Genomic DNA, 20,036 nt, shown 5'->3' with positions numbered 1-20,036 from the left:
TCTTGGTGAAAATGAAGCATCACATAGATTTTAGGAAAGGTTGTTAACAAGCATTTATTGTACATCAACTTGTAACTAGAGTGTTTTATTTTTTCAACAAATCAGGGCAAATAAATGTTTGTTTTCCTGTTTGTTTCTGGCAGAGGGGGAAAAAACCCTAAAATTCAACATTCAACAGATATGTGAATTTTAAAAAGTGACATATTTGAGTGGAATGCCTTGAGTGGAAACACACTGTAAAGAGGACACAACAAGGCACCTGAGTCCAGGGGGGACGAGGACTCTTTTCTCAAGGGGGAGATTCACACTGAAAATCTTTGGCAGTATTAGAATTCCTTCAGATAAAACAAACTGAAATTGTTACTGGAAATAGATTTGGGCTGGATTCTGCAGACTCTTCCATGGTCAGGAAGAGGCTGTGTCAACTCAGAAGTCTTGACGGGACTTTTTATAATATCTGAGCTATTTTGGTGGGGTCTGTGTATCTGGGCTTTGCATAAAGTAGAAAATTAAATACTTTAATTTTTATTATTCACAATACACTTCACTTGATACCTAGATTTTCAGTAGCTCAGTTTTGGATTTTTTTTAATTTTTTTTTTTTTTTTTTTTTTTTTTTTTTTACATTAGCACTCTGTCATTAAATACCTGGGGAGCTTCACCTCATTATTTCTTTCCAGCAAACAAAACCTAATCACCTTGTAGGAAATGACAAACCAGGTTTACTCAGTAAGTCCTGTGAACAGCTGTGAACATGGCACCAGATACTGGAAGTCAAGGGGCTTGTAGTCCATCACGATGGCTCCCACGTCCTCTCACTGGCATCAGATCTGCTGATTCCTGTAAAAACACACGTTTTGCACAGCTGAAATATTAAGAAATAGTCTCAGTCTCAGCTCTAGGCGAAGTGGGAGGAAAAAATTGATATTTACAGCTCTAAGGACATTCAGACTTCCCTTTTCCCTAGCAGCAGCTTTGCTTTCCGCAAGGTCTCAGCTGTTGTAACCGGAACTTTGTGCACTGGATCGTTTGATCCAAACATCAGGCATGTCTGGCTGGCTGTTGGGCAGCACGACCGGCCCTTCGTTCCCCAATCCAAACCGATTTTTCCATGAAGAGCTGTTCTGCTGTGATGCAGCTGGAGAGACATCAAAGACAGTCTCCCTCAGGTCCAGCCGCAGGGTATCTCTCTTCCCGTTCAGGTAACCTCGCTCCGCGTTACTGTAGGAGTCAGACAGCTCTAAGGCATCGGGACAGGAACTGGCTGATTCAGCAAGCTTCAGGCCTTGCTCAAAATCACTGATTGATGTCTCGCTGGAGATGTTGAGCATATCGAAAGAGCTGCCAAGAGAACAAAGGCATCTGTGAATTTTGTAGATGTCAGCAGCAGGGAGAGGGCTGTGGTCTGAGGTATAATCTGACTGCTGCTGGGCAGTGTCACTGGAGCACTGGGATTTATTGAGCTGCCCTTCTTCTTTCACGCCAGCCGGCTGGATGTGGTCCAGCCCAGACCCATCCCATGCTTTCAGACCGTACTTTCGACAGCGACAATCTCGGCAGAGTCTCTCCCTGTGAATTTCTGTTTCTGAGGTGCTGTGCTTGTAAGGAGAGGAAGTTTGCAAGGCGGGACACTGGCACAGGCTGACCTGCTGGTCTCCGAGGGCATCCTGCAGGCTCTGTCTCTCTCTTTCCAGGGAGGGGTGCATTCCCACGCGAGGGCATCTGCTGTCTTCAACTTGTATGTCTTCAGAGAGCACAGAGGGCCGGTTGGACAGCTTGCTTGTGGAAGTGCTGTTGTCAAAACTGTCACTGAGTTTCCTGGACAAGGGCTGGAGCTCGTATTGCTCGTTTGCAGTGTTGGACTCCTGGACCTTCCGCAACCGGTTTTGCTTCTCGCTGCCCCCACAGGCAAAGTTTCCATTTGGTCCAGAGTCATCAGAATAGTCTTTCATGGTGTGGGCACAAGGCCAAAGGATCTGCCCACAATTCTTCTCTGGGCCAAAGAAACAGCAGAGCGACTGGAAGAAGAGGCTGGCAAACCCACAGCTGATACAATTGATCATCATGATGAATATCCCCAGCTTCCTGTACGCCAGGACAGTGGCAGGCAACATAATGACCCCTGCAGAGAAGAGAGCAGAAGCTGCCATGGCTGTGGCACAGCTCATCTGCTTTAGGGAAAAGGCCACTCGGCTCAGGCGGTCGGAATGGGGACACAGGTGATAGGAGATGCAGTAGTTGACAGTGAAGTCAACAGAGAGACCTACTGCAGCTGAAATGAAGAGAGACTCCACTGCATTGAGCTGCCACTCCAAGAGGACCAAAAGGCCAACGGTTACCAGGACGGTGCCTGCAATGGCAGTAACTGAGAAAACACTAAGGAGAACATTCCAGGTCGTGAGCAGCAGCACCACGAAGGAAATGGCTATGGAGAGCCCCATGACCACCATGGTTTCTGTGCTGAGACTGTGCTGGAGGTTGTACAGCTCTAGTTTACTGGTAAACCATCCGTTCTGAAGCCCCATGGGGGCAGTTTTCATTTCCTCTGTTATCCAGAGGCTGATTTCCTCATAGAATTGTTTGGCTCTGCTGTAGTTGAAGGTATAGTGATAAATAGTTTGAAACTGCAGCACTAAGGCAGCGACATTTCCCTCCCCATCAAACCTGAGGCCCAGATCGTACATTTCTGCCCCTTCCCTGCCCTCTTCCAGGAGCATCATTTTGATGCAGTGCAGGAAGACTTCACTTCTGTAAGGGAAGGAGAACTGGTTACAGCAAAGGTTGAAGCTGTGGTCTCGCTGGGAGCACTGGCGACTGTCCATCCACCTGAGGAACTCCTCCATGAAGCACACAGTAGATTTCTGTTCTGAATCAGGATAATAAAAAGTTTTGTTCTTCACTTTTTGGCAGAATTCAAGAAGCCACTTCTGGGCATCAGGGTTTTGGATGGTGAAGGTGGTGTCTGTCACTAGGGTGCCGTTGCTTTTTGGATTGAAATGGTCCCCATTATCCACGGGCAGAATGCCCCAGACTATGATGACAGGCATGCGCTGGCCTTCTCCACGCTCCAGCCTCTCAAACATGAACTGGTGGCAGTACTCGGAATCGTACCTCTCAAAGGGGTGGCTCAGCCTGAACACTTGGACCGATGATGTTTCCAGAGTTGGGAGTTTGAGTTTGGGGTTGGAACAGGAAATGTAGGCACCTCCTATGGCTAGGGCAGCAAACCAGCATATCCAGATGTACCGAAACTTGATGACTCCACAAGGCAGAAGCTTTTCAAAGAGCAGCTTGGAGGTTTCAGACAGTGTGTTCTGGAGAGCCCGGAGGACGTAATGAACGGAGAGAGCGACTCTCTTGTGGCTGCTGTTGTTCCAGTAGGCTTCTGGCTTGTAAATGCAGGTCGTTGCGATGTAGCGCTCGTACAGCACGGCCGAAGAGGGCAGCCAGGTCATCATGAAAACCAGGTTCACCAGCACTGAGGTGCCCATGTAGACAGCGAAGCAGCGGATGGCTGTTATGTTGCTGATGTAGCTGGCGTAGAAGGCAGCACCAGTCGTGAAGCACGAGGCCAGCATGAGATAGGCAAAATGGTGCATGGTTTGACTCACCCACTGAGCAAGCCCAGCAGAAGGGTTCTGGCTCTTGCTGAGGTTCCACAGGTCGAAGAAGACGAAAGTGTGGTTGGCACAAATGCTGCTGAGAACAATGACTGCTGTCAGGTTGACAAAAGGGAAATAGGTGAATCTGAAGGCCACCTTGTACAAGAAGTAGGAGATCATCAAAGAGCTGACAACAGCAAGCAGGACCATCAAGGTAATAAACAGTGAACGTAAATAAAAAGAAATGCTTAGAAAAATAGCTAATATTGCCAGGACTGGATACTTAGTATCCAGTAAAAGGTAGTGGTGAAATAGCTTCTGTTTAAGGCCCAAGTCCATTCCAGTGATAGATGTGTAGTTATCAAACAGATCCCAGGTTTCAAGGTTGTCTAAGTAGATCCCCATCATAGATGCACCTTTCCTTGTAGGCAGGAAAAGCAGGCTGTATTTGAGAGAGGGCACTTGGTACTCCATCGTCTGGGGACTGAGAAAGTCCCTGTCGACCAAGAAGTGAAGCAGCTGGTAGATGGCGTTGAAGCGGGTGCATTTTTCTGGGACTTGGGCACACTGCGAGTGTTTCTGTCTGACAGCCTCGGGGCCTATGCAGGATGGAGTGAGGACACCTCGGTGGTAGTCTGGAGCACAGGCACGGAGCAGGGCCAGGGTGTGGGAGATGTCTCCTTGGGTTATCTCCAGACACGAAGACCTGTTGTACAGGACAGCAATGTAGTTCCCCAGGGACCAGCTTGGGCAGCATTCATTGGCTTCAGTGCGCTGGCACAGGTCTCTAAAATGCACATGTGAGCGTATCTGAAAAACATGAGGGGGCATCAGGTCAGACCCTTTCTTGCAGCCCCAGTGTTCCTTACTGACTCCAGTAATTCTCCTGTCCTGTTCCTGACCCGTCCTGACTCCTCTCCTCTCCTCTCCTCTCCTCTCCTCTCCTCTCCTCTCCTCTCCTCTCCTCTCCTCTCCTCTCCTCTCCTCTCCTCTCCTCTCCTCTCCTCTCCTCTCCTCTCCTCTCCTCTCCTCTCCTCTCCTCTCCTCTCCTCTCCTCTCCTCTCCTCTCCTCTCCTCTCCTCTCCTCTCCTCTCCTCTCCTCTCCTCTCCTCTCCTCTCCTCTCCTCTCCTCTCCTCTCCTCTCCTCTCCTCTCCTCTCCTCTCCTCTCCTCTCCTCTCCTCTCCTCTCCTCTCCTCTCCTCTCCTCTCCTCTCCTCTCCTCTCCTCTCCTCTCCTCTCCTCTCCTCTCCTCTCCTCTCCTCTCCTCTCCTCTCCTCTCCTCTCCCCCTTTCCCCTTGGTGTACCACCCATCCCTGGCCATCCTCCCAGTGACAAATCCCAAACACCAGTGCTATGGAAAGTTGGTAGACTTTAGTAAAAATTAAACCCTGTTCATTATTTATAAACACAGATTTGAAATTTTGGCTTCTATGGCAAATGCAGCTCATCCAATTAAGCTTCCCACTTGTAAAACTTGCCACCAGTCTCCAAGCTAGTAGCTCCACTTCCATAATTATGTTTTGCTGCATCAAATCCTCAGCAGCTTCTGATGGACACCTTTGGCTTCTGTACCAGCTCCTGTTCAGTTGCCATTTATTCTTGTTTAATTTGCAACTGGCAGGTGGGATTATCCCTATATTGCCAAGTCAGTGAAATGTTTCGGAATCCTCCAGGTGAAACTTCTTGTATAGCTTACATTGTTTTTTTGTCTGGCATCCTCTCAGCAAGACATCAAAGACTGCAGCAGACAGAAAAGAGACAGCCTGTACATGTGTTCTTCCTGCCATCACTGACCTTGTCTTGTTCCATTTGACACATAGACTGAATTGCTTGCAAGTTCCATAAGCTCCCAGCAGTTGTGGACATAAATACCAGCTGGGAATAGCTCTTTTCTGAAATAAAGAAGAAGAAGAAAAAAAAAAATCATAAAAGGATTAGATGATGAAGATGAATCAGACAGGGTGTTTGGAGTAGACTTTCTCTTCACAGAAAAAAGAAATTTATATCTCTGTCCATAGGACTGCTCTGGAGGGCTCCCTGGAGGGAAGCAGGTCACAAGGCAATAGTGAGCATGTGCCTTGTGTGACCTCACCCCTGCCCCTTGAAATTGGTCAGCAGCATTAGGCCATTTTCAAAATCAAATGTCAGCTTGCCTTCACTGACTGCTGGCATCTGGTTCTGCATCCCTGGAACAAGGGAGGAGCTTGAGCTCAGTCAAAAACCCCCAAGGACCTGCGGGTTTGGTGTGTGGCTTTTTTCAGAGGTGGATAGAAGGCAGGGAAGAGAATAAAAATATCTGCATGCTGTTCTTCTTTCTACTTATTAGTGCCCATTTTGGGACAAATTTGGGGGATGATGGAGTTTTCTGGTTTTCTCTACAGATTTTACTGCCATTTACATTTTTCAAGAAGGAAAGAAGGAACAGAGAGAGGGAGCAGACAAGGGAGAGGGAGCAGACAGCAAGCGGGGCATATGTTGTTTCTTCAGAGTATTCACTTTTGGTATGGGTAAACGGTGAGAACATTAGTCCTTTGATGTGTGCTTTCAAGGTATATTTCTAAAGGGCAAACAAGAAGTATGGCAAAGAGTTAAGAAGGAGAACCAACTCCTCTGAATTTCTAACTCAGCCTTTTCTGACCAGTGAGGTATGAAGTGCAGGGAGAGCACTGTCAGAGTTCTCACTGGTGGAATTGTACACAAGGCTTGCCTAGAGCAAATTCAGAGTATTCCCTGTGTCCTGAACTCTGACAGTTCTGTCAGTTGAGTTCTGGGTGTGCTGTATTTACTGCCCCATCAAGATTTCAGTCACCTGGGGGACCACAGAAGAATCCATCTGCTCCATAGATGGTTTCCACCATTCTCCGTGTCCTCGCTGCTTGTTCTCCCTGAGCAACCTTCTGTCCTCTGCCAATGCCAAGGTCATCATAGCTAGCAAGAGGGCAGATTATTGTTAATAACTATAATTATTAACAAGAGAGTGTCTGGCTGGGAGTTACATTCACTGACAAGGCTTACAGCAATAGGAAGCCGAAATCAATTGCAGGCACACAGACTTCAAACTCTCCAATGCCTCAGTTGATTTTAAGTGTAGGATATATGGAATTTACATAGATATTTTGGAATATTGAATATGTGACTTTGCAACCAACATGTTCCTCAAACCCCGTAAACCAAGCTCAAATACCTTTTCTTCTTGGCGTAGGGAGAAAGGGAAAGGGTCTTCTTGTAGCCTGTGTGGCTCTCGATATTCCTCCACACAATGAGCTTCCTGCCAATGTCAGTGTCCCGTGGCTCGAAACCCTGCACCAAGGAAAAGGGCTTTGTCACAGCTCCACTTCAGCTCAGCAGTTCTTAGGCCTTCTCTGACACATGGAAACTGTATGAGACTGTTACTGCATCTTGGAGAGATGCACAAATTGAACTTTCCCTGGAAATACTGCATCCCAGAGATAAGAGAAAAAATACAAACATGTTCCTTTTCCTTTTCTTCCTTTTCCTTTTCCTTCTTCTTTCCTTTCCTTTCCCATCAACAGTGGCTACAATTCTCTCTCCCTTATCTCCTAAGAATTTATCCTCCTGTACTAGTGTAGTAGTCCCTTACAGAAATGGCACTAATTTTCCTTTCTTTGGGCAAATTCTAGTGTGTTCTTATTTTCCCAAGATTCCTCCATGAACCAGAGGCAGGGATGATTTTAGGGAATGTGGCATTCCACATGGAAAACGTTCCATGTGCATAGTGCTCAGAACAGGGCATGCTCTCCAAATGAAAAGCCTCATGCACAGACTGTAGGAGCCAAAGCCAGCTCCTCTATCCAGTCTCTGCCAAGCCTAGCTATTCACTGTGGGCAATCCCAGCCTTCCAGTCTTGGAAAGGGAGCAAAGGGAGCAATCCCAGTTTGTGTCTGCAACATCTCCACACTGGAGTGAAGGCACTGGTGGGAGTGCACAGCACGGTTGAGGGATGGGCTGGTGGCTGCCGCTGGCATGGGCTGTGTTCTTCCTGTGTGTCAGGGGCAGCAGTGCAGGACTGGCACATTCTGCCCATCTTGGAGGGATGATATCACTGGTTGGGCATGGATTTTCCTTACATTCCTATTGATACCTCAGCTGTAGGGACTTACCATTAGGGGTTCTGAAAAGTCAGGCAGGTTCCCAACCAGCAGCCCAGCCACGGTGCAGATCGCTGCCACCGCGGAGCACAGCACCAGCACGGCCAGCGGCCACTCGGCCATCAGCTGCGAGTAACTGCAGTCAACAGGAGGAGAAAAAACGCAGCTGGTAAGATGCTTCTGCTCTGAGCACAAAACCTGCTGTTGAGCCAATGAGGTGTGAGTAACAGGAAGGAAAAAAATCAGGGTCTCTGGTTTGTGCAGTTATTTATTGTGAAGCTTGGAGTCTCTAGTGCAGCTATTAATGAACATATTACACCTCTAACTGGATATTTGCAGGCAGCTCTAATTAACTTGGGTAATTACATTTTGCCTCCCTGCGTTTTCCAGCTTTTTCAATCAGAAATAATAAAAACCAGACTCATGTGTCCTCGAGCAAAATGAAGCTTTAAACATTTAAGTTCAAAGAGTGCATTTAGAAAGAGCCTTTTAATTTCCCCCACATTGTGCAATGTTGGCTGGTTGCTGCAACAGTTTAGGCTACAGATTTACCAGTTGGACCCCGAGAAATCTTTGGATTATTCTGAAGAGTCCCTGAAGGTAACTGACCTGAGCAAGCCCACTGTCATTGATCTAAATTAATGTATTTAGACACTGCTCCAAATTAATATGAATTCACTAGAATACATACAATTTTAATGATGTATCACAAAATTTTGATGACATTAAAACCCTTCCAGGGAAGCAGCTTACTCTGCCTAAATATTATTTGCCAGTTACTTCTGTTCTTGAAGAGCTGGTGTAAAATTTTCTGTCCCCTTTGGAACAAACTATCTCCCATATAGGATGATCTATGAAAGTTACTCTTCCACTTTTTTTACCAGTGCAGGTTTTACTGTGTCAAGATTTTTGTCTTCTTCAGGAATATCAGTTGAGACATAAGAGATCAGAATGGATTCCTGCTCTGGTTTGGCAGGTTAGTTCTTTTGTGTTCTGATGTATTTCTGAAATATAACAAATTCTTTGTGCAAAAATAGTTGACAAGTATTTGTGAAGGGAAAGGAAATATTTATGAATTTTATTTGAGATGGAATGCTTCTCCTTGCCTGCTCTTTTGCCCCTTTTGCCTGGGACTCCACTATGGCTATTTTATCGTTAGAAGTCATCACAAGCACTTCAAACACCTTTGCACATGACTTTTGATTTTTAATTTTTTTTAAAATTTTGGTATTGTTTTGGGGTTTTTTTTTTCAGTTTACAATTGCCTTATCAAGTTTGTTTTCATAGACAAAGTCTTTACAATGAAAATTAACAAAACTGCTTTTTATTTATTAGAGTACCTAATTTCTGGAGGCTGTTTTGGATATTCCCATGTCCAATTACCAGAAAAGAAAGAACAAAACAAATCAGCTTCAGTCGCTGATGATGGAAGGTGCTTACCCAAACCATCCAGGAAAAAGTTAGATTTTAAAAAGTAGAAAGCAATCAAGTTATTTTAATTTTGATAAATGTATTTAAAATTTTCTGTCTTTTGAATAGATGAGTTTATTTCATGGATGTCTTTTCCTTATTTTCCTCTGATAGGATAAGCTGAATTAATCTTACATACATATATATATATATACACATACACAGAGACACATACAGAATTATATGTATAAAGCTACTGCATGGGTTAGAGCCAGGCACCTGCCCAAGAACAGCTACTGAGACAGTGTTACTATTCATTAATGCAGGTTAAATTGATCTCTCAAGCAAAAGGAGATTTTTCCAAGGAGTGGAAAGCCCCAGGAGCGCTGACCTCGCCTCTGGAGCCGGGCCTGCTGGGATGTCATCAGCAGTAACACTCTGCTTCTCCTAATATCAGGACAGGAGAGCACTGATCACAGGGTACAAGGACAGGAAGCTTTTGCTGTTAAACATACCTTTTTGGCATCCTGAAAGCTTTGTCATGTCTGCAGACAGAAAGGAAAAAAGATGTGATCATTTATTATTTTCCTGGGAAGTCCAGTGCTGGGCTGATCCCTGAGCAGGTTAACCCTTGCAGGGCTGTAAGCACCAAGGTGAGCCAGTGCTGACACAGTTCTATCACTGTGTGAATTAGTTTAATGAATAATAGAGTCTTTTTCTCTCCCATTTTAACCAAACAGGATGGGAAGTCATGCAGTCACTCCTCATTTTGCCCCTCTCAGAAAACCCTGCAGACAGTACTGGAAATTAGCAATGCAGTCCTATAGAAGTCCCATTTCAGATCTGATCCATTAAAATCTATCTGGTTTAAGTGCTTTCCATGCACTTCTTAAAGTATTTCTTGATGAAAGCAAACCTCTTTATCAAATCTCATGTGCTGAGCTAGCTACAACTGTAGATAGTTCTATATTTCCGGTTCAGCTCAGTGAGGATTTTCCCAAAAAGGTGGCTGTCATTTGTTTCCTGGGTCTCTTCAAAGACAGTGTCTTTTCAGGCTATAAGAGCAGAAAGTCAGTGGAACTGCTAAAAATATTTTATCTGGATTTTCTTCACCGATGAGCATTTGTCTCCTCCTACCTGAAGGTCTCTGAGGGGGGAAATAAAGAAGCCTTCTCCAGAGGATCTAAAGTTTGTCAATGAATCCCTGAGGACAAGCCTTCCACCAGCATCCTCTCAGAAAAGCTTCATCTTGGTGGGTCAGATATCTACAGGACCTTTTGTTCTGCTCTCTCTCTGCACTGAAAGGTCCCCTTGAAACATGCCCCAGAGTCTGGCACAGCCTTGGCTTGGTCACAACTTCCAGAGAACTGCTCCCACCTCCTTCTGCAGCTGTGCCAAGCTCTGCTCAGCCAGTGCTCCCTCCTCCTCTCACCCTCCTACGCTCCTGCTTAAACTGGGAGAAGGTCCTGCTGCACTCCAATATCTGTGTTGGGCAGATGGCCCCCCCTCCATGCAGCAGCCAACTGAGGACCTTGAGGCAGCTCATCCTTTCTAGCCTTGTTATGAGTGGGAGAAATGGAAAAGCAGTGGAGGAGAGCTCCCCATGGCAGTCACTCCGGGTGGCTCATGTAATAAATGATTCTGTGTTTTGCTCGTCACGCTAATGCTCTGTAGATTTGGGACAGAGAGGAGCAGAGCAAAAGCCTCCCCAGATTATCAAAGCGAGGTCTCTCTCCAGCAGTATACTGCCCATCCTGTGCTAATTCCCTCACAATAGCTCTTCAAGCAGATTTACTTGGATTAAAAACCTCATTCTGGCATTATTATGTTATCACTTTTCTGACTGCTGGTGCTGCACACTCTGCCAAGGATTTACAATCCAGCTGTGCTTCCTACTTAAATAACCTGTTACAGAGGACGTGGTTGGCAATCTTGTTGATGGCATATGAGTGAAAAAGGATCCAGAAAAAGGATCCAGGAAAGTGATTCAGATAAAGGACCTAGGCTCCTTTGACTGCAGTTCCTCTACACAAACACAAGCAAATTAAATCCTGTGTAAATAGCTGGAAAATGAGACTCTACAGGGCTTTTGTTCCTAACACTGCAAGGCTGTACACAGGCAAGGAATCCTGTGCCATCTTTTATCAGGATTCTGTGGCTACGACTACAGCAGTGAAGGGATCATGATCTCTTGTGCCAAGAGTGGACTCTAAAAGGCACACTCAGGAGGAAGGATGGTGCTGGCTGAAAGGAGTAGAGGTTGTAGCTCAGGCTGCTGTTAACCAGACACTACATACAAATGGATTCTGTCATGGACAACAAGGAATTCATACCCTGGTTGCTGCCGAACCTGGAAAGCCAAATAATGTTCACCCCTTTAGTATCTCTTACTGCTCAGCTGCAGCCAGTGCTTACCCTCTGCTGCCACTCCCTTCCGGCACTGGCAGCAGCTTCTGTGGGGGAAGGAAATGAACTCTGTTTCCACCACTGAGAACTCTGCCAAGATAAAGGACTGGCAGCTGGGTGGCTAGGAGTGCAAAGGGAGAAAATACAAAGGTAAAGGAAGATGGACATATTCACAGCTGCATGACCCAGGAGTGACTGAGTGACCTTGGCTTTAGCCAGCCACTCCCTTGAGAAGGAAATCCCACCTCTCCCTGGCATGGTAATGGCAGCTCTCTGTATGCCCATACAGAGGTAGAGAGCAAACTGGATCCTTCCATGTGTTTTGGAGCAGCTGCTGCCCCGAGCTGAAGAGCAAACCTGTGTTTCATCCATGCCAGCTCAGACCCTGCTCATCCCTCCCACTTCCCCCCACCAAGCCTGCAAGATGCCCTTTTGAGCCGCCCTCCGTGTGCCTCTTACCTGACTGTGACAACGTGATGTTGCACCGGCCGCCGCTGCCCGGGGGACCACTGCTTCCAGGGCATTTCCGAGGCCTCGTGGTGGGAAGCTGGCACAAGATCACCACTGGAAAGGTGGGAACACAGCACGGGCCTCTCACCATGCCCAGGGAGCGAGGGCAGGCCGTAGCTGCCTCGGGACTCCTCCTGGTTGCAGGGGTAATATGGGTGGTGCTGCTGTGAGTCCTGTGAGCTGGACGGCACCTGGCCATTGGACTGCGTGGAGCCTGGCCCAAGCGTGTGGCTGGAGGAGGGCAAGTTGTCTTCCCCCGGCCCGGGGGATGCAGGAATGGGGCAGTGATGGACTGGGCAGATTTTTTCCCAGGAAGTGCCACTGTAGCTGAGCTCAGCATTCCCGATCTCTGGCATGGCAAGGCAGGTCTGGCAAGGTCCTGCATTTTGTTTTTCCCTGTGAGAGAAATGAAGGGAAAGGTGGTTGAAAGGCTGCGCTGGGGAGCTGAATCCCAAGAACTGGAGATGCTCACATACCTCCCACATAACACAAATGTCAAACCTCACCCACTGTATCCTGTACCAGGAGTCAGCCCAAGGGCTGGACTGGATTATGCTTTTTATAAAGACGTCCATGACTCATTCAGGGATCCCAAGTGATGGAGAATCCTGTAATCCATCGTCTGTGTGCATTGCTCCAAAAGTTTGAAAAATTCTCCAGGATATTTCACTGTGGAGGGGGGTCCTAAATCAGGACCCAGAGAGATTACAGAGGCCTGGACAAATAGAAACCAAAGGAATCTGCATGTGAAGAAGCCACTCAATTATCTGCACTCCTTGGGAGGATTAATTAGTATGATTGCTCTGCAGGAGGACTGGCACTGCTCCATGTTGGGTCAGCAGGAGAGTGAGTCATCCCTGGCACTGACACAGCTGAGCAGTGAACTTGAGGGCTGTGACATCTAACAGGGCCTTCAGCCTCCAGCCTGGCACATTCCTTAAAGGCTCCCATGTCCTGCATGCTCCACCGGGCTCTTCAGGAACCAAGGATGACAGCAACAAATTTTATTTGTATTACCTTGTTGGAGGGGGATGGACTGGGATCTCTATAGATCCTTTGAAACTTGACCATCCTCTGGCTGCTGAATTTGCTTAGACAAAATATTTGCAGACTCCAGTTCCCAAGTGATGAGGTGTCTGCAGGATACACTTTCCTCTCTCCCAGGAATTTAAAACATTATTTCATTCCTATAGTTCTTGATTTATGGAGTCTGAGTGGTTTTGCTAGCTTGGAGAAAGTTTGAATAGTACTTTGAGGGACTGCTTAGTCTGTGTGACAACAAAAACCCCTTCACACAAAATAGATTGAGGTCCTTCTGACCCCAAAAATGCCTTAGGAATTGCTGTCACAAGAGATGCAGACACCAGCAGTTTCTGGTCCTTGTTCAGAGCACGTGCCATGGTCTCTTACAGCTGAATTATGTGTCTTGCTGCAGTGCCTGGCATCCAGGATTAAAAAGGACAAACAGTTCAGGCCAGCCAGAATCACAAAGTATCTCAAATCATCAAAGAATTATGAGTATTGGAGCAAGACTGCAGTGAGATGAACTTTAGCCTGAGGGACCTTGTGTGATATGGGAAAAAAATGAAGGTTAAAAGGTGGGGGAAGGATGTTTTTTATATTTTGTAGAGTCCCTCTCATTTATTTTTCTCATAGCCATAGAAAAAGGGCAAAATTTTAGTGATTACACGTCTCTGGAATTGCACCCAAAGTTAACTGGCAGGAGATTATCAGAGACAAAAGAGCCTGGAGAATACTATTAGCTCAGTATTGCTTGAAAATTGCTATTTTTTCCAGAAAGCAGGACATATTGGCCTTGGCAGTCTGTGCTGTGTACTTTCCAACATCGGCTGAGTTTATCAACACTGATAAACTATATTTAATTTTTGTACAAAATGGGTTTATTTCATTAAAATCATTACAGCAGAGTCACATTTGTGGTAGCAGTTACACCAGTGCTGATATGGACACTCATGCCACAGGCATCGCACTTAGCTTCATTTGCACACTGTACCAGTCCAGGGACCAGTAACAGAGAAATTTTGACTCATTAAGCCCCACCCAATGCTACATTTAGTTTCTAAGCCTAAAGAAAGCTGCAGCAGTTACAGACACACATAGCACATTCCTGGGTCCTGACTTCAGAAGCCATAATTGATATGTAAATGCAAAGTATCCGGAAAGAAGTCAGTGTCTGTACTGAAGCAGGTGCCAGAAAACCAGCAGACAGGTGTGTGCACACACCTTATCTCACCTCAGTGAGATAAGGTTGAGATCAGGTTGTCCCCAGCAGTTCCAGTGCTCATTTGCCTCTGAGCTGCAAGGCAAGGTACTGGTAAGACTTGAGCTGGTTCAATGCAGCAAGAGGTAGAGCAGCTGGCAAAGCAGAAGCTCTTGAACTGTGACAATGATACCCCAGTCAGCGACAGAACTTGTCAGATAACATCAACAATAGGCTTGATGTCCTTGCTGTCCTGTCCCAGGTGGATTAGTGACAGGATTACCTGGCCTTTCAAGCGTGTGATTTGTCTTAGAGCTCTTGTAAAGGTAGTTCACAACAGGAGACTCCACACTTGTCATATGTGAGATTACAAATGTGGTGCCAGCAAAGCTGCTCAGGAGATGCAATCTGAGCTGTTGTCTGGAGTTCTTACAGCCTCATCAGAGATGTCCCCGCACAGGCAGGGATTCAGGTGCAGCACAGGACAGGAGTGCTGCAGGCAGACCAAGGAAAGATTAGGGTCTATGGCAGTCAACACATAAAATCACATTTTTAATTAGTCATTACACTTCTCTACTAATTATAGAGGCAACCTGATAGGAGGATAGTAAACCATCACATCCCCTAGAGTGCTGGTGAGCTGCAGGGGCAGAGGTTGTTTGGGACAGCTGACCTGGAGGGTCCCTCAAGCCACACTCTCAAGCTTGAAGTGTAAATCATCCACTCTTCCCACGTGTCCAGTGACTTGTCTGTGGGGAGTTTGTAGTTTTGTACTATGTGGAATTTTCATCAGAGAGATGAAGTCATGGTAGTGTTATGCTTTGACAAGGTCTAGACCTTTTCTGACTCCCTTTTTGTTGCCTCTAAGTTCCTCTTTTTCCTTATCCTTGATCCCATTGTTTTCCCTAGTTTTTGCACACTTTAAATAGGTGATGCTCTCCTACAGTGCATAATAATTCATAAAGACACTGCCGCACTGACATCTTGTGTTTTGGTGTTCCTACACCTGTACTATGTTTCTAAACTTCTTTTTTCAAAGGAAAATCAAAATTCTTATCCCTTTAAACTACTCTATCTGCACAGCAATCTGGGACCAGAGGCTCTTCACGACTTAATTAGCCAGTCTGCCTCATCTGAGAGTGAGTATGTGACACTGAGCAGAACAAAAGGGCTTTTACAAAATACACTTTGAACATAGTCAGGGAGAGGCAGGAGACCATGCAATGAAAAATTCTTCCTCCACAAGCCTCTTGGCTACAAAACCTCCTGGTGGGGAAAGCAGATGCCAAACTCTTGGATATCACAGATTGCCTCCGGATTTTCCGCACATACGTTGGTAACGTTGAGTCTAATATTTCACATGAAATCACACTCTCCTTGTTTACCATCTTTGCTGTGAAATACTGTCAAGTTCTGCTCTTCCCCCGCATGTCATTTCCTAACTCAATCCCTGGCCTGCTCAGTGACTTCAGATTCTGGAATAACTTTGGCAAGTTTGGATTATTCACTCGTGACTTCTCTCCATTATCTCTTTTTCAGACTAAACAATTACAGCTCTATCAATCACCCTTCAGATATGAGTTCCCTTATGCTCATCCCTCTCCAACTCCATGACGATGTGACCTTGGCTGTCCACAATCTCCAGGGAAACCTGGGGCTTGCAAATAATGATCAGTTTGGATAATCACCGCTGGCAGCTCAGCAGAGTTCGAGTCTCCACTTGCTGCTCTCCCAATTAGCTGCAGTGCTGGTGAGCTTAACCTTTGGTCTGCTGAGGTCTGCACCAGACACGTAGGCTGCTCCTTCTTTGCCTGAAACCATGTTGCTATTACTTTTCTGGGCCCTCAGGACCCTGAACTATGCTAGAAAAAAGTTTCTGGGGATTTCTGATGTCTGTTTGCTGTCAGGCATGAGGAAAAGAGGGCAGAGCACCACACTGGACTCTATTTGCCACACTGACACTGACAAAGACTTTTATTTTTAACATTCATTCCCACTCTGGGCTGTGTCAGATATTCAATATCTTTGGGATTAAATGAACAGAAATGGTGTCTTGGCTGCAGAAAAGCCCCCAGAGGCAACTGACAGCCTCCATTTTCTTTTCCAGGTTCAGCTGGATACAATCTGAGAGATGCTGGGAAAGGAGAAAAGAAAGGGTGTAAGGGAAGGGACGGACTAGGGTTAACTGCTCCTGTTACCCACAGCAGTGAGCTGTGTTGCTCTTCCTTCCCTGTCTCTTGCCCTGAGATGTCTAGACAGAATAATAATCCAATTTATGGACCTGCCCGAGCCACTCTGAGTGCAGCAGTGCCTCTCAGACGAGTACCAGGGCACAAACACCCTACCTTGTATGGGAGATCCAGCAAAAGGACTGGAGCTTCTTCCCACAAGGAGACAGGAAAGAGAGGGTCAGGATTTTAAGGAGACAGCTTTCTGCCATTCCAGATCTGCAGAGATGTGGAGTAGTGGTGGAATACAGGGTCTGTGGCAGGAGCCAAGGGCTGTATGCTGTCAGTCCACCCCCCTGGCAGGGATTGTCTTCCTCTTCCAGAGACCAGCATCTTTCTGCTCCACAGAGAATGGCTGCAGGACCTGGCTTTAGGTTTTACCTGCTCACTCAGCCCCAGCAGGGTGGTTTACTAGAAACATGCTGTGTTGGCTTCTCGCTCCCAGCACATTCCCCTCAGGATGGTTCTGTTCTGCACCACACGGAGCCGAGCTGGGATAGAGGAAGCTTTGCAGGCAGGGAAATAGTAGCATATGGTCACCTTCCTTTCTCTAAGCAACTCCAGTTTTTGCCACTGCCTGGTCATGCTGTCCCCCACAAGCCACACAGCAGGAGAGCACATGTGGTTCTGAGAGGGTAATGGGCCAAAAATACTCAGCCTTTTGCAGGAATGGCTCCTTTCTCTGTCTGCCTAATTCCACCGGTTTCCCCCAAACCCATTTCTATACCCACTGCCTTTTTTTTTTTTTTTTTAATAGATCATTTTCCCCTTTGCATACTAAAGAGAGGATCAAGAAAGAAGCACTTTGCATATGAAAGATGGGAAACACCTACTGAGTGAATGGAGCTGTCTGATGCCTGACTCAAACTACAACTTCTTCTATTGCCAGAGGAATCTCAAGGGGGAATAAAAACAAGGAGAAAAATGGCAGAAGTCTGTACCTTGCCTACAACCAGAGCCCTTTTTCATCAGGAACTTTTGCTCAATTAGAAATTAAGTGCCACAAAATTTCATTCATTAAAAAAAAGAAACTAGTTTGATTCTCTTTACCTTTTTTTTCTTCCTCTAGCAAAGTTGTGTTTGCATATCAGCTGAGAAGTGTTCTCAAATGAAAAAGAAATATGAATTCTTTCTGGATTAAATCCATGTGCTATAGGTCAGCTTCCATCTAGACTAATAGCTTTTTCCTGGAGAGCTGTAAATGATTTTTTAAGAATGTGTTTTATAATGGAATTTAAATTTCTCTTTGAACATACCACCAGCAAAACTGCAGTGGAGCTCTTGAGAAAAAGAGGTTTTTTCGTTGTATTTTACAAGGAGATAAGAGTGCCCTTTCCCTGGGATTAGGGAAGGGTTCATTGCATTCACTGTCACCTCGTTATCTAGCTCCTGTCTCCCTGACAGGCAGAGACAGGCACTCCTGAGCAATCCATCTCCTCCTTTGGCTGCAGCAAATCCTTGTGAACTGAACAATTCCTGCGGAGTTCTTTTGTTTTGCTTTTTCAGTCTAGCAGCAGGATTGTGCATACCCTTGAGAAGACCTACAGTCTTTTTGTTAGTGAAACTCCTGAGTATGTTAAATCATCATGAAAAATTAATGAGACTGCAAAACTCTGCTTCCCACATAGTCTGCCAGGAAAAGTTTCATTTTATAATCCTTTCCATTGACTCGTGCTAACAGCCTTACCTTTACCCCAGGCAGCTGTTGCTGCTGCTGTGGGTACAGGTGTGTGTGCTGGGATAGAGCCAGACACGGAGGGCTCAAGGTTCCTACCCAACCTTCAGTGGCAGAACAGCTCTGTCTGCACTAGGAAAATCATGCTTGCTAAGCCTTGTTTTGAAGAAAAAAAAAAGAAAAAAAAAAAAGAGTGAAATGGAAAGGGAAAGGAAAAGACAATCCCCACCTCGGTGTCCCAGGCTGAAAGAGGACAGGAGGAAGGTGACGTTTTCTGATGTCTGTGTTTCTCTGCTGGTGAGGTGAGCATTGATGATGAAGAGCCTTGGCTAGGGCAGAGGGTGGGGACCACAGAGCTAGGACTGAGTGAGCAGCATGCGTGAAGTTTGAAATACACCTGTGTCAGGTGGCTTAACTCTGTAACTTACCTCTCACAGGCTGCAGTGTTCATTTCAAGACCTGTCCGAACGGCAAAGGAGTGCTCAGACAAGCAAAGAAAATGGCTCCAGTGACAGGTCAGCCCCCACTGAATGCGCGAGGTGTAAACCAGTGCTGGACTGTGTGAGAATTTCTGAAGACTGAGACCCACAGGCACTGCAGCCTCTGGCCGAGGACATCAGAGCTATCTGACGAGCAGTGAGTGCCCTGTCAGTGCCCCCGGGCGGGTGGGGCTCTTTCAGCCCGCATATCCTGTCCCAGACAGAAATGGAACCCTTTGACTTTCAGAAAGGATTTGTGTGCTGCTGACCTCGGGGTGTGCTCTGGTCAATCAGAATCTGAAGAGCTTATGTCTGTTGCCCGGGTCTAACAAGTGCCAATGTACTTGTGAATATGGGATGGCTCCTTGCCGATAATTATGGGCTTGTTGGTGTTTCCAGAAAATGTTGATGATTGTGGATGCTAACCTGGTTTAAGATACCAGGTAAAGGAGCATATGGCACAGAGGGATGAGGAATGTAGGGGTTTATGGAGGAGATCTTTGGACTGAAACACATGTTTGCCACAGCTGAGTGCAGTGAGGCTCTGTCTGAAACAGGCTGAGCTTCCCAACAATAGCTCTCCCGTTGCTGCAGAAGGGAAAGCACACCATGTTGCAGGATCGAAACCTGCCCGGGAGGCCAAACCAGGAAGCCCCCCCGGCACGACTGGCTCTACATGGTGTTCCTGGCCCCAGGGCAAGAACAGCCAGGGCTCCGGTTGGGCAGCGTACATCGCCAGAGCCCGAAGCGCGGGTGGGCAGCTGGGCAGGCAGCGAGGGACTCTGTCTTCTCCACCGGCGGGAGGACAGGAGGACAGTTCCTCGAGGGAACTGGGGGACTCTGGTCCCAGGAAAACCCAGTGGCACCGACCACTTCCACACACAGAGCCGGGAGTGGCGGCAGTTCCCACCCGCCGGGGCACCGGTTCCCCGCCCCGTCCCGATCGCGCAGCTCCTACCTGGGCGAGGCGGGGTCGCGACCGCGGTGCGTCCCCTCGGGCTCCCGGGGCGGCGGCGAGGGCGCGGCCTCCATGGCCGGCGGCGGCGGGCGCTGTCCGTGCCCGCGGTGCTGATCGCTCCGGAGCGGCGGCGGTAGCGCCCCGGCGCGTCCCGGCTCGGCTCGACTCTGCCCGATTCACCGCCGCTCCACCTGGCCCAGCCCCGCCCGGCTGGGCTCGGCCGGGCTCTGCTCGGTTCGGCTCAGCTCAGCTCGGCTCTGCCCGGCTGGGCTCTGCCCGGCTCGGCGCGGCGCTTGCGCGGCCGCGGAGGCGGGCCCGGCGCGGGGTGGGCAAGGGGGCGCAGCCGCCGGCACCAGGAGAGCTGCGGGGGGAACCGTGAGCCCCGGGGCCAGCCTGGCTGTCGGGGGTGGGGCTGAGCGTGTGGGTGTGGAACAGGAG

The 20,036-nt window shown here is 47.4% G+C and overlaps 2 protein-coding genes across 26 annotated transcripts in view; one reads left to right on the top strand and one right to left on the bottom strand.

Moving 5' to 3' along the window:
• Positions 1-20,036, top strand: part of CCDC9B (coiled-coil domain containing 9B) — a 57,951-nt gene that overhangs the window by 762 nt on the left and 37,153 nt on the right. For 2 of the 23 annotated variants that reach the window (XM_086894633.1, XM_086894637.1), the window contains exons 2-7: positions 631-3,816; positions 5,984-6,116; positions 8,634-8,687; positions 9,448-9,601; positions 15,798-16,008; positions 17,244-18,797. The gene's annotated coding sequence lies outside the window, so the exon portion shown is untranslated. Of the gene's footprint in view, positions 1-630; positions 3,817-5,983; positions 6,117-8,595; positions 8,688-9,447; positions 9,775-15,797; positions 16,009-17,243; positions 18,798-20,036 lie in introns of those variants that run through there. The other 21 variants (XM_086894627.1, XM_086894634.1, XM_086894623.1 and 18 more) reach the window with 14 other exon arrangements.
• Positions 29-19,752, bottom strand: DISP2 (dispatched RND transporter family member 2). 3 transcript variants are annotated; one of them, XM_086894616.1, is made up of 8 exons: positions 19,599-19,752; positions 11,987-12,433; positions 9,637-9,666; positions 7,724-7,847; positions 6,787-6,902; positions 6,412-6,530; positions 5,397-5,494; positions 29-4,412 (listed from the first exon to the last, which is right to left on the bottom strand). In XM_086894616.1, the coding sequence occupies exons 1-8, from the start codon at positions 19,670-19,672 to the stop codon at positions 993-995; spliced, it is 4,428 nt and encodes a 1,475-aa protein (XP_086750742.1). In that variant the 5' UTR covers positions 19,673-19,752; the 3' UTR covers positions 29-992. The 3 variants fall into 3 exon arrangements, with proteins under 3 accessions (XP_086750742.1, XP_086750741.1, XP_086750743.1); XM_086894615.1 differs by lacking the exon at positions 19,599-19,752 and having other exon boundaries at positions 993-4,412; positions 11,987-12,612; XM_086894617.1 differs by lacking the exons at positions 11,987-12,433; positions 19,599-19,752 and adding an exon at positions 10,259-10,523 and having other exon boundaries at positions 993-4,412.

Source organism: Cyanistes caeruleus, chromosome 6 (genome assembly GCF_971803275.1).
Source record: "Cyanistes caeruleus chromosome 6, bCyaCae1.hap1.1, whole genome shotgun sequence".
Taxonomy (NCBI): Eukaryota; Metazoa; Chordata; class Aves; order Passeriformes; family Paridae; genus Cyanistes; species Cyanistes caeruleus.
Note: the sequence above shows the minus strand (reverse complement) of the source record. Positions and strands in the feature narration are given on the sequence as shown.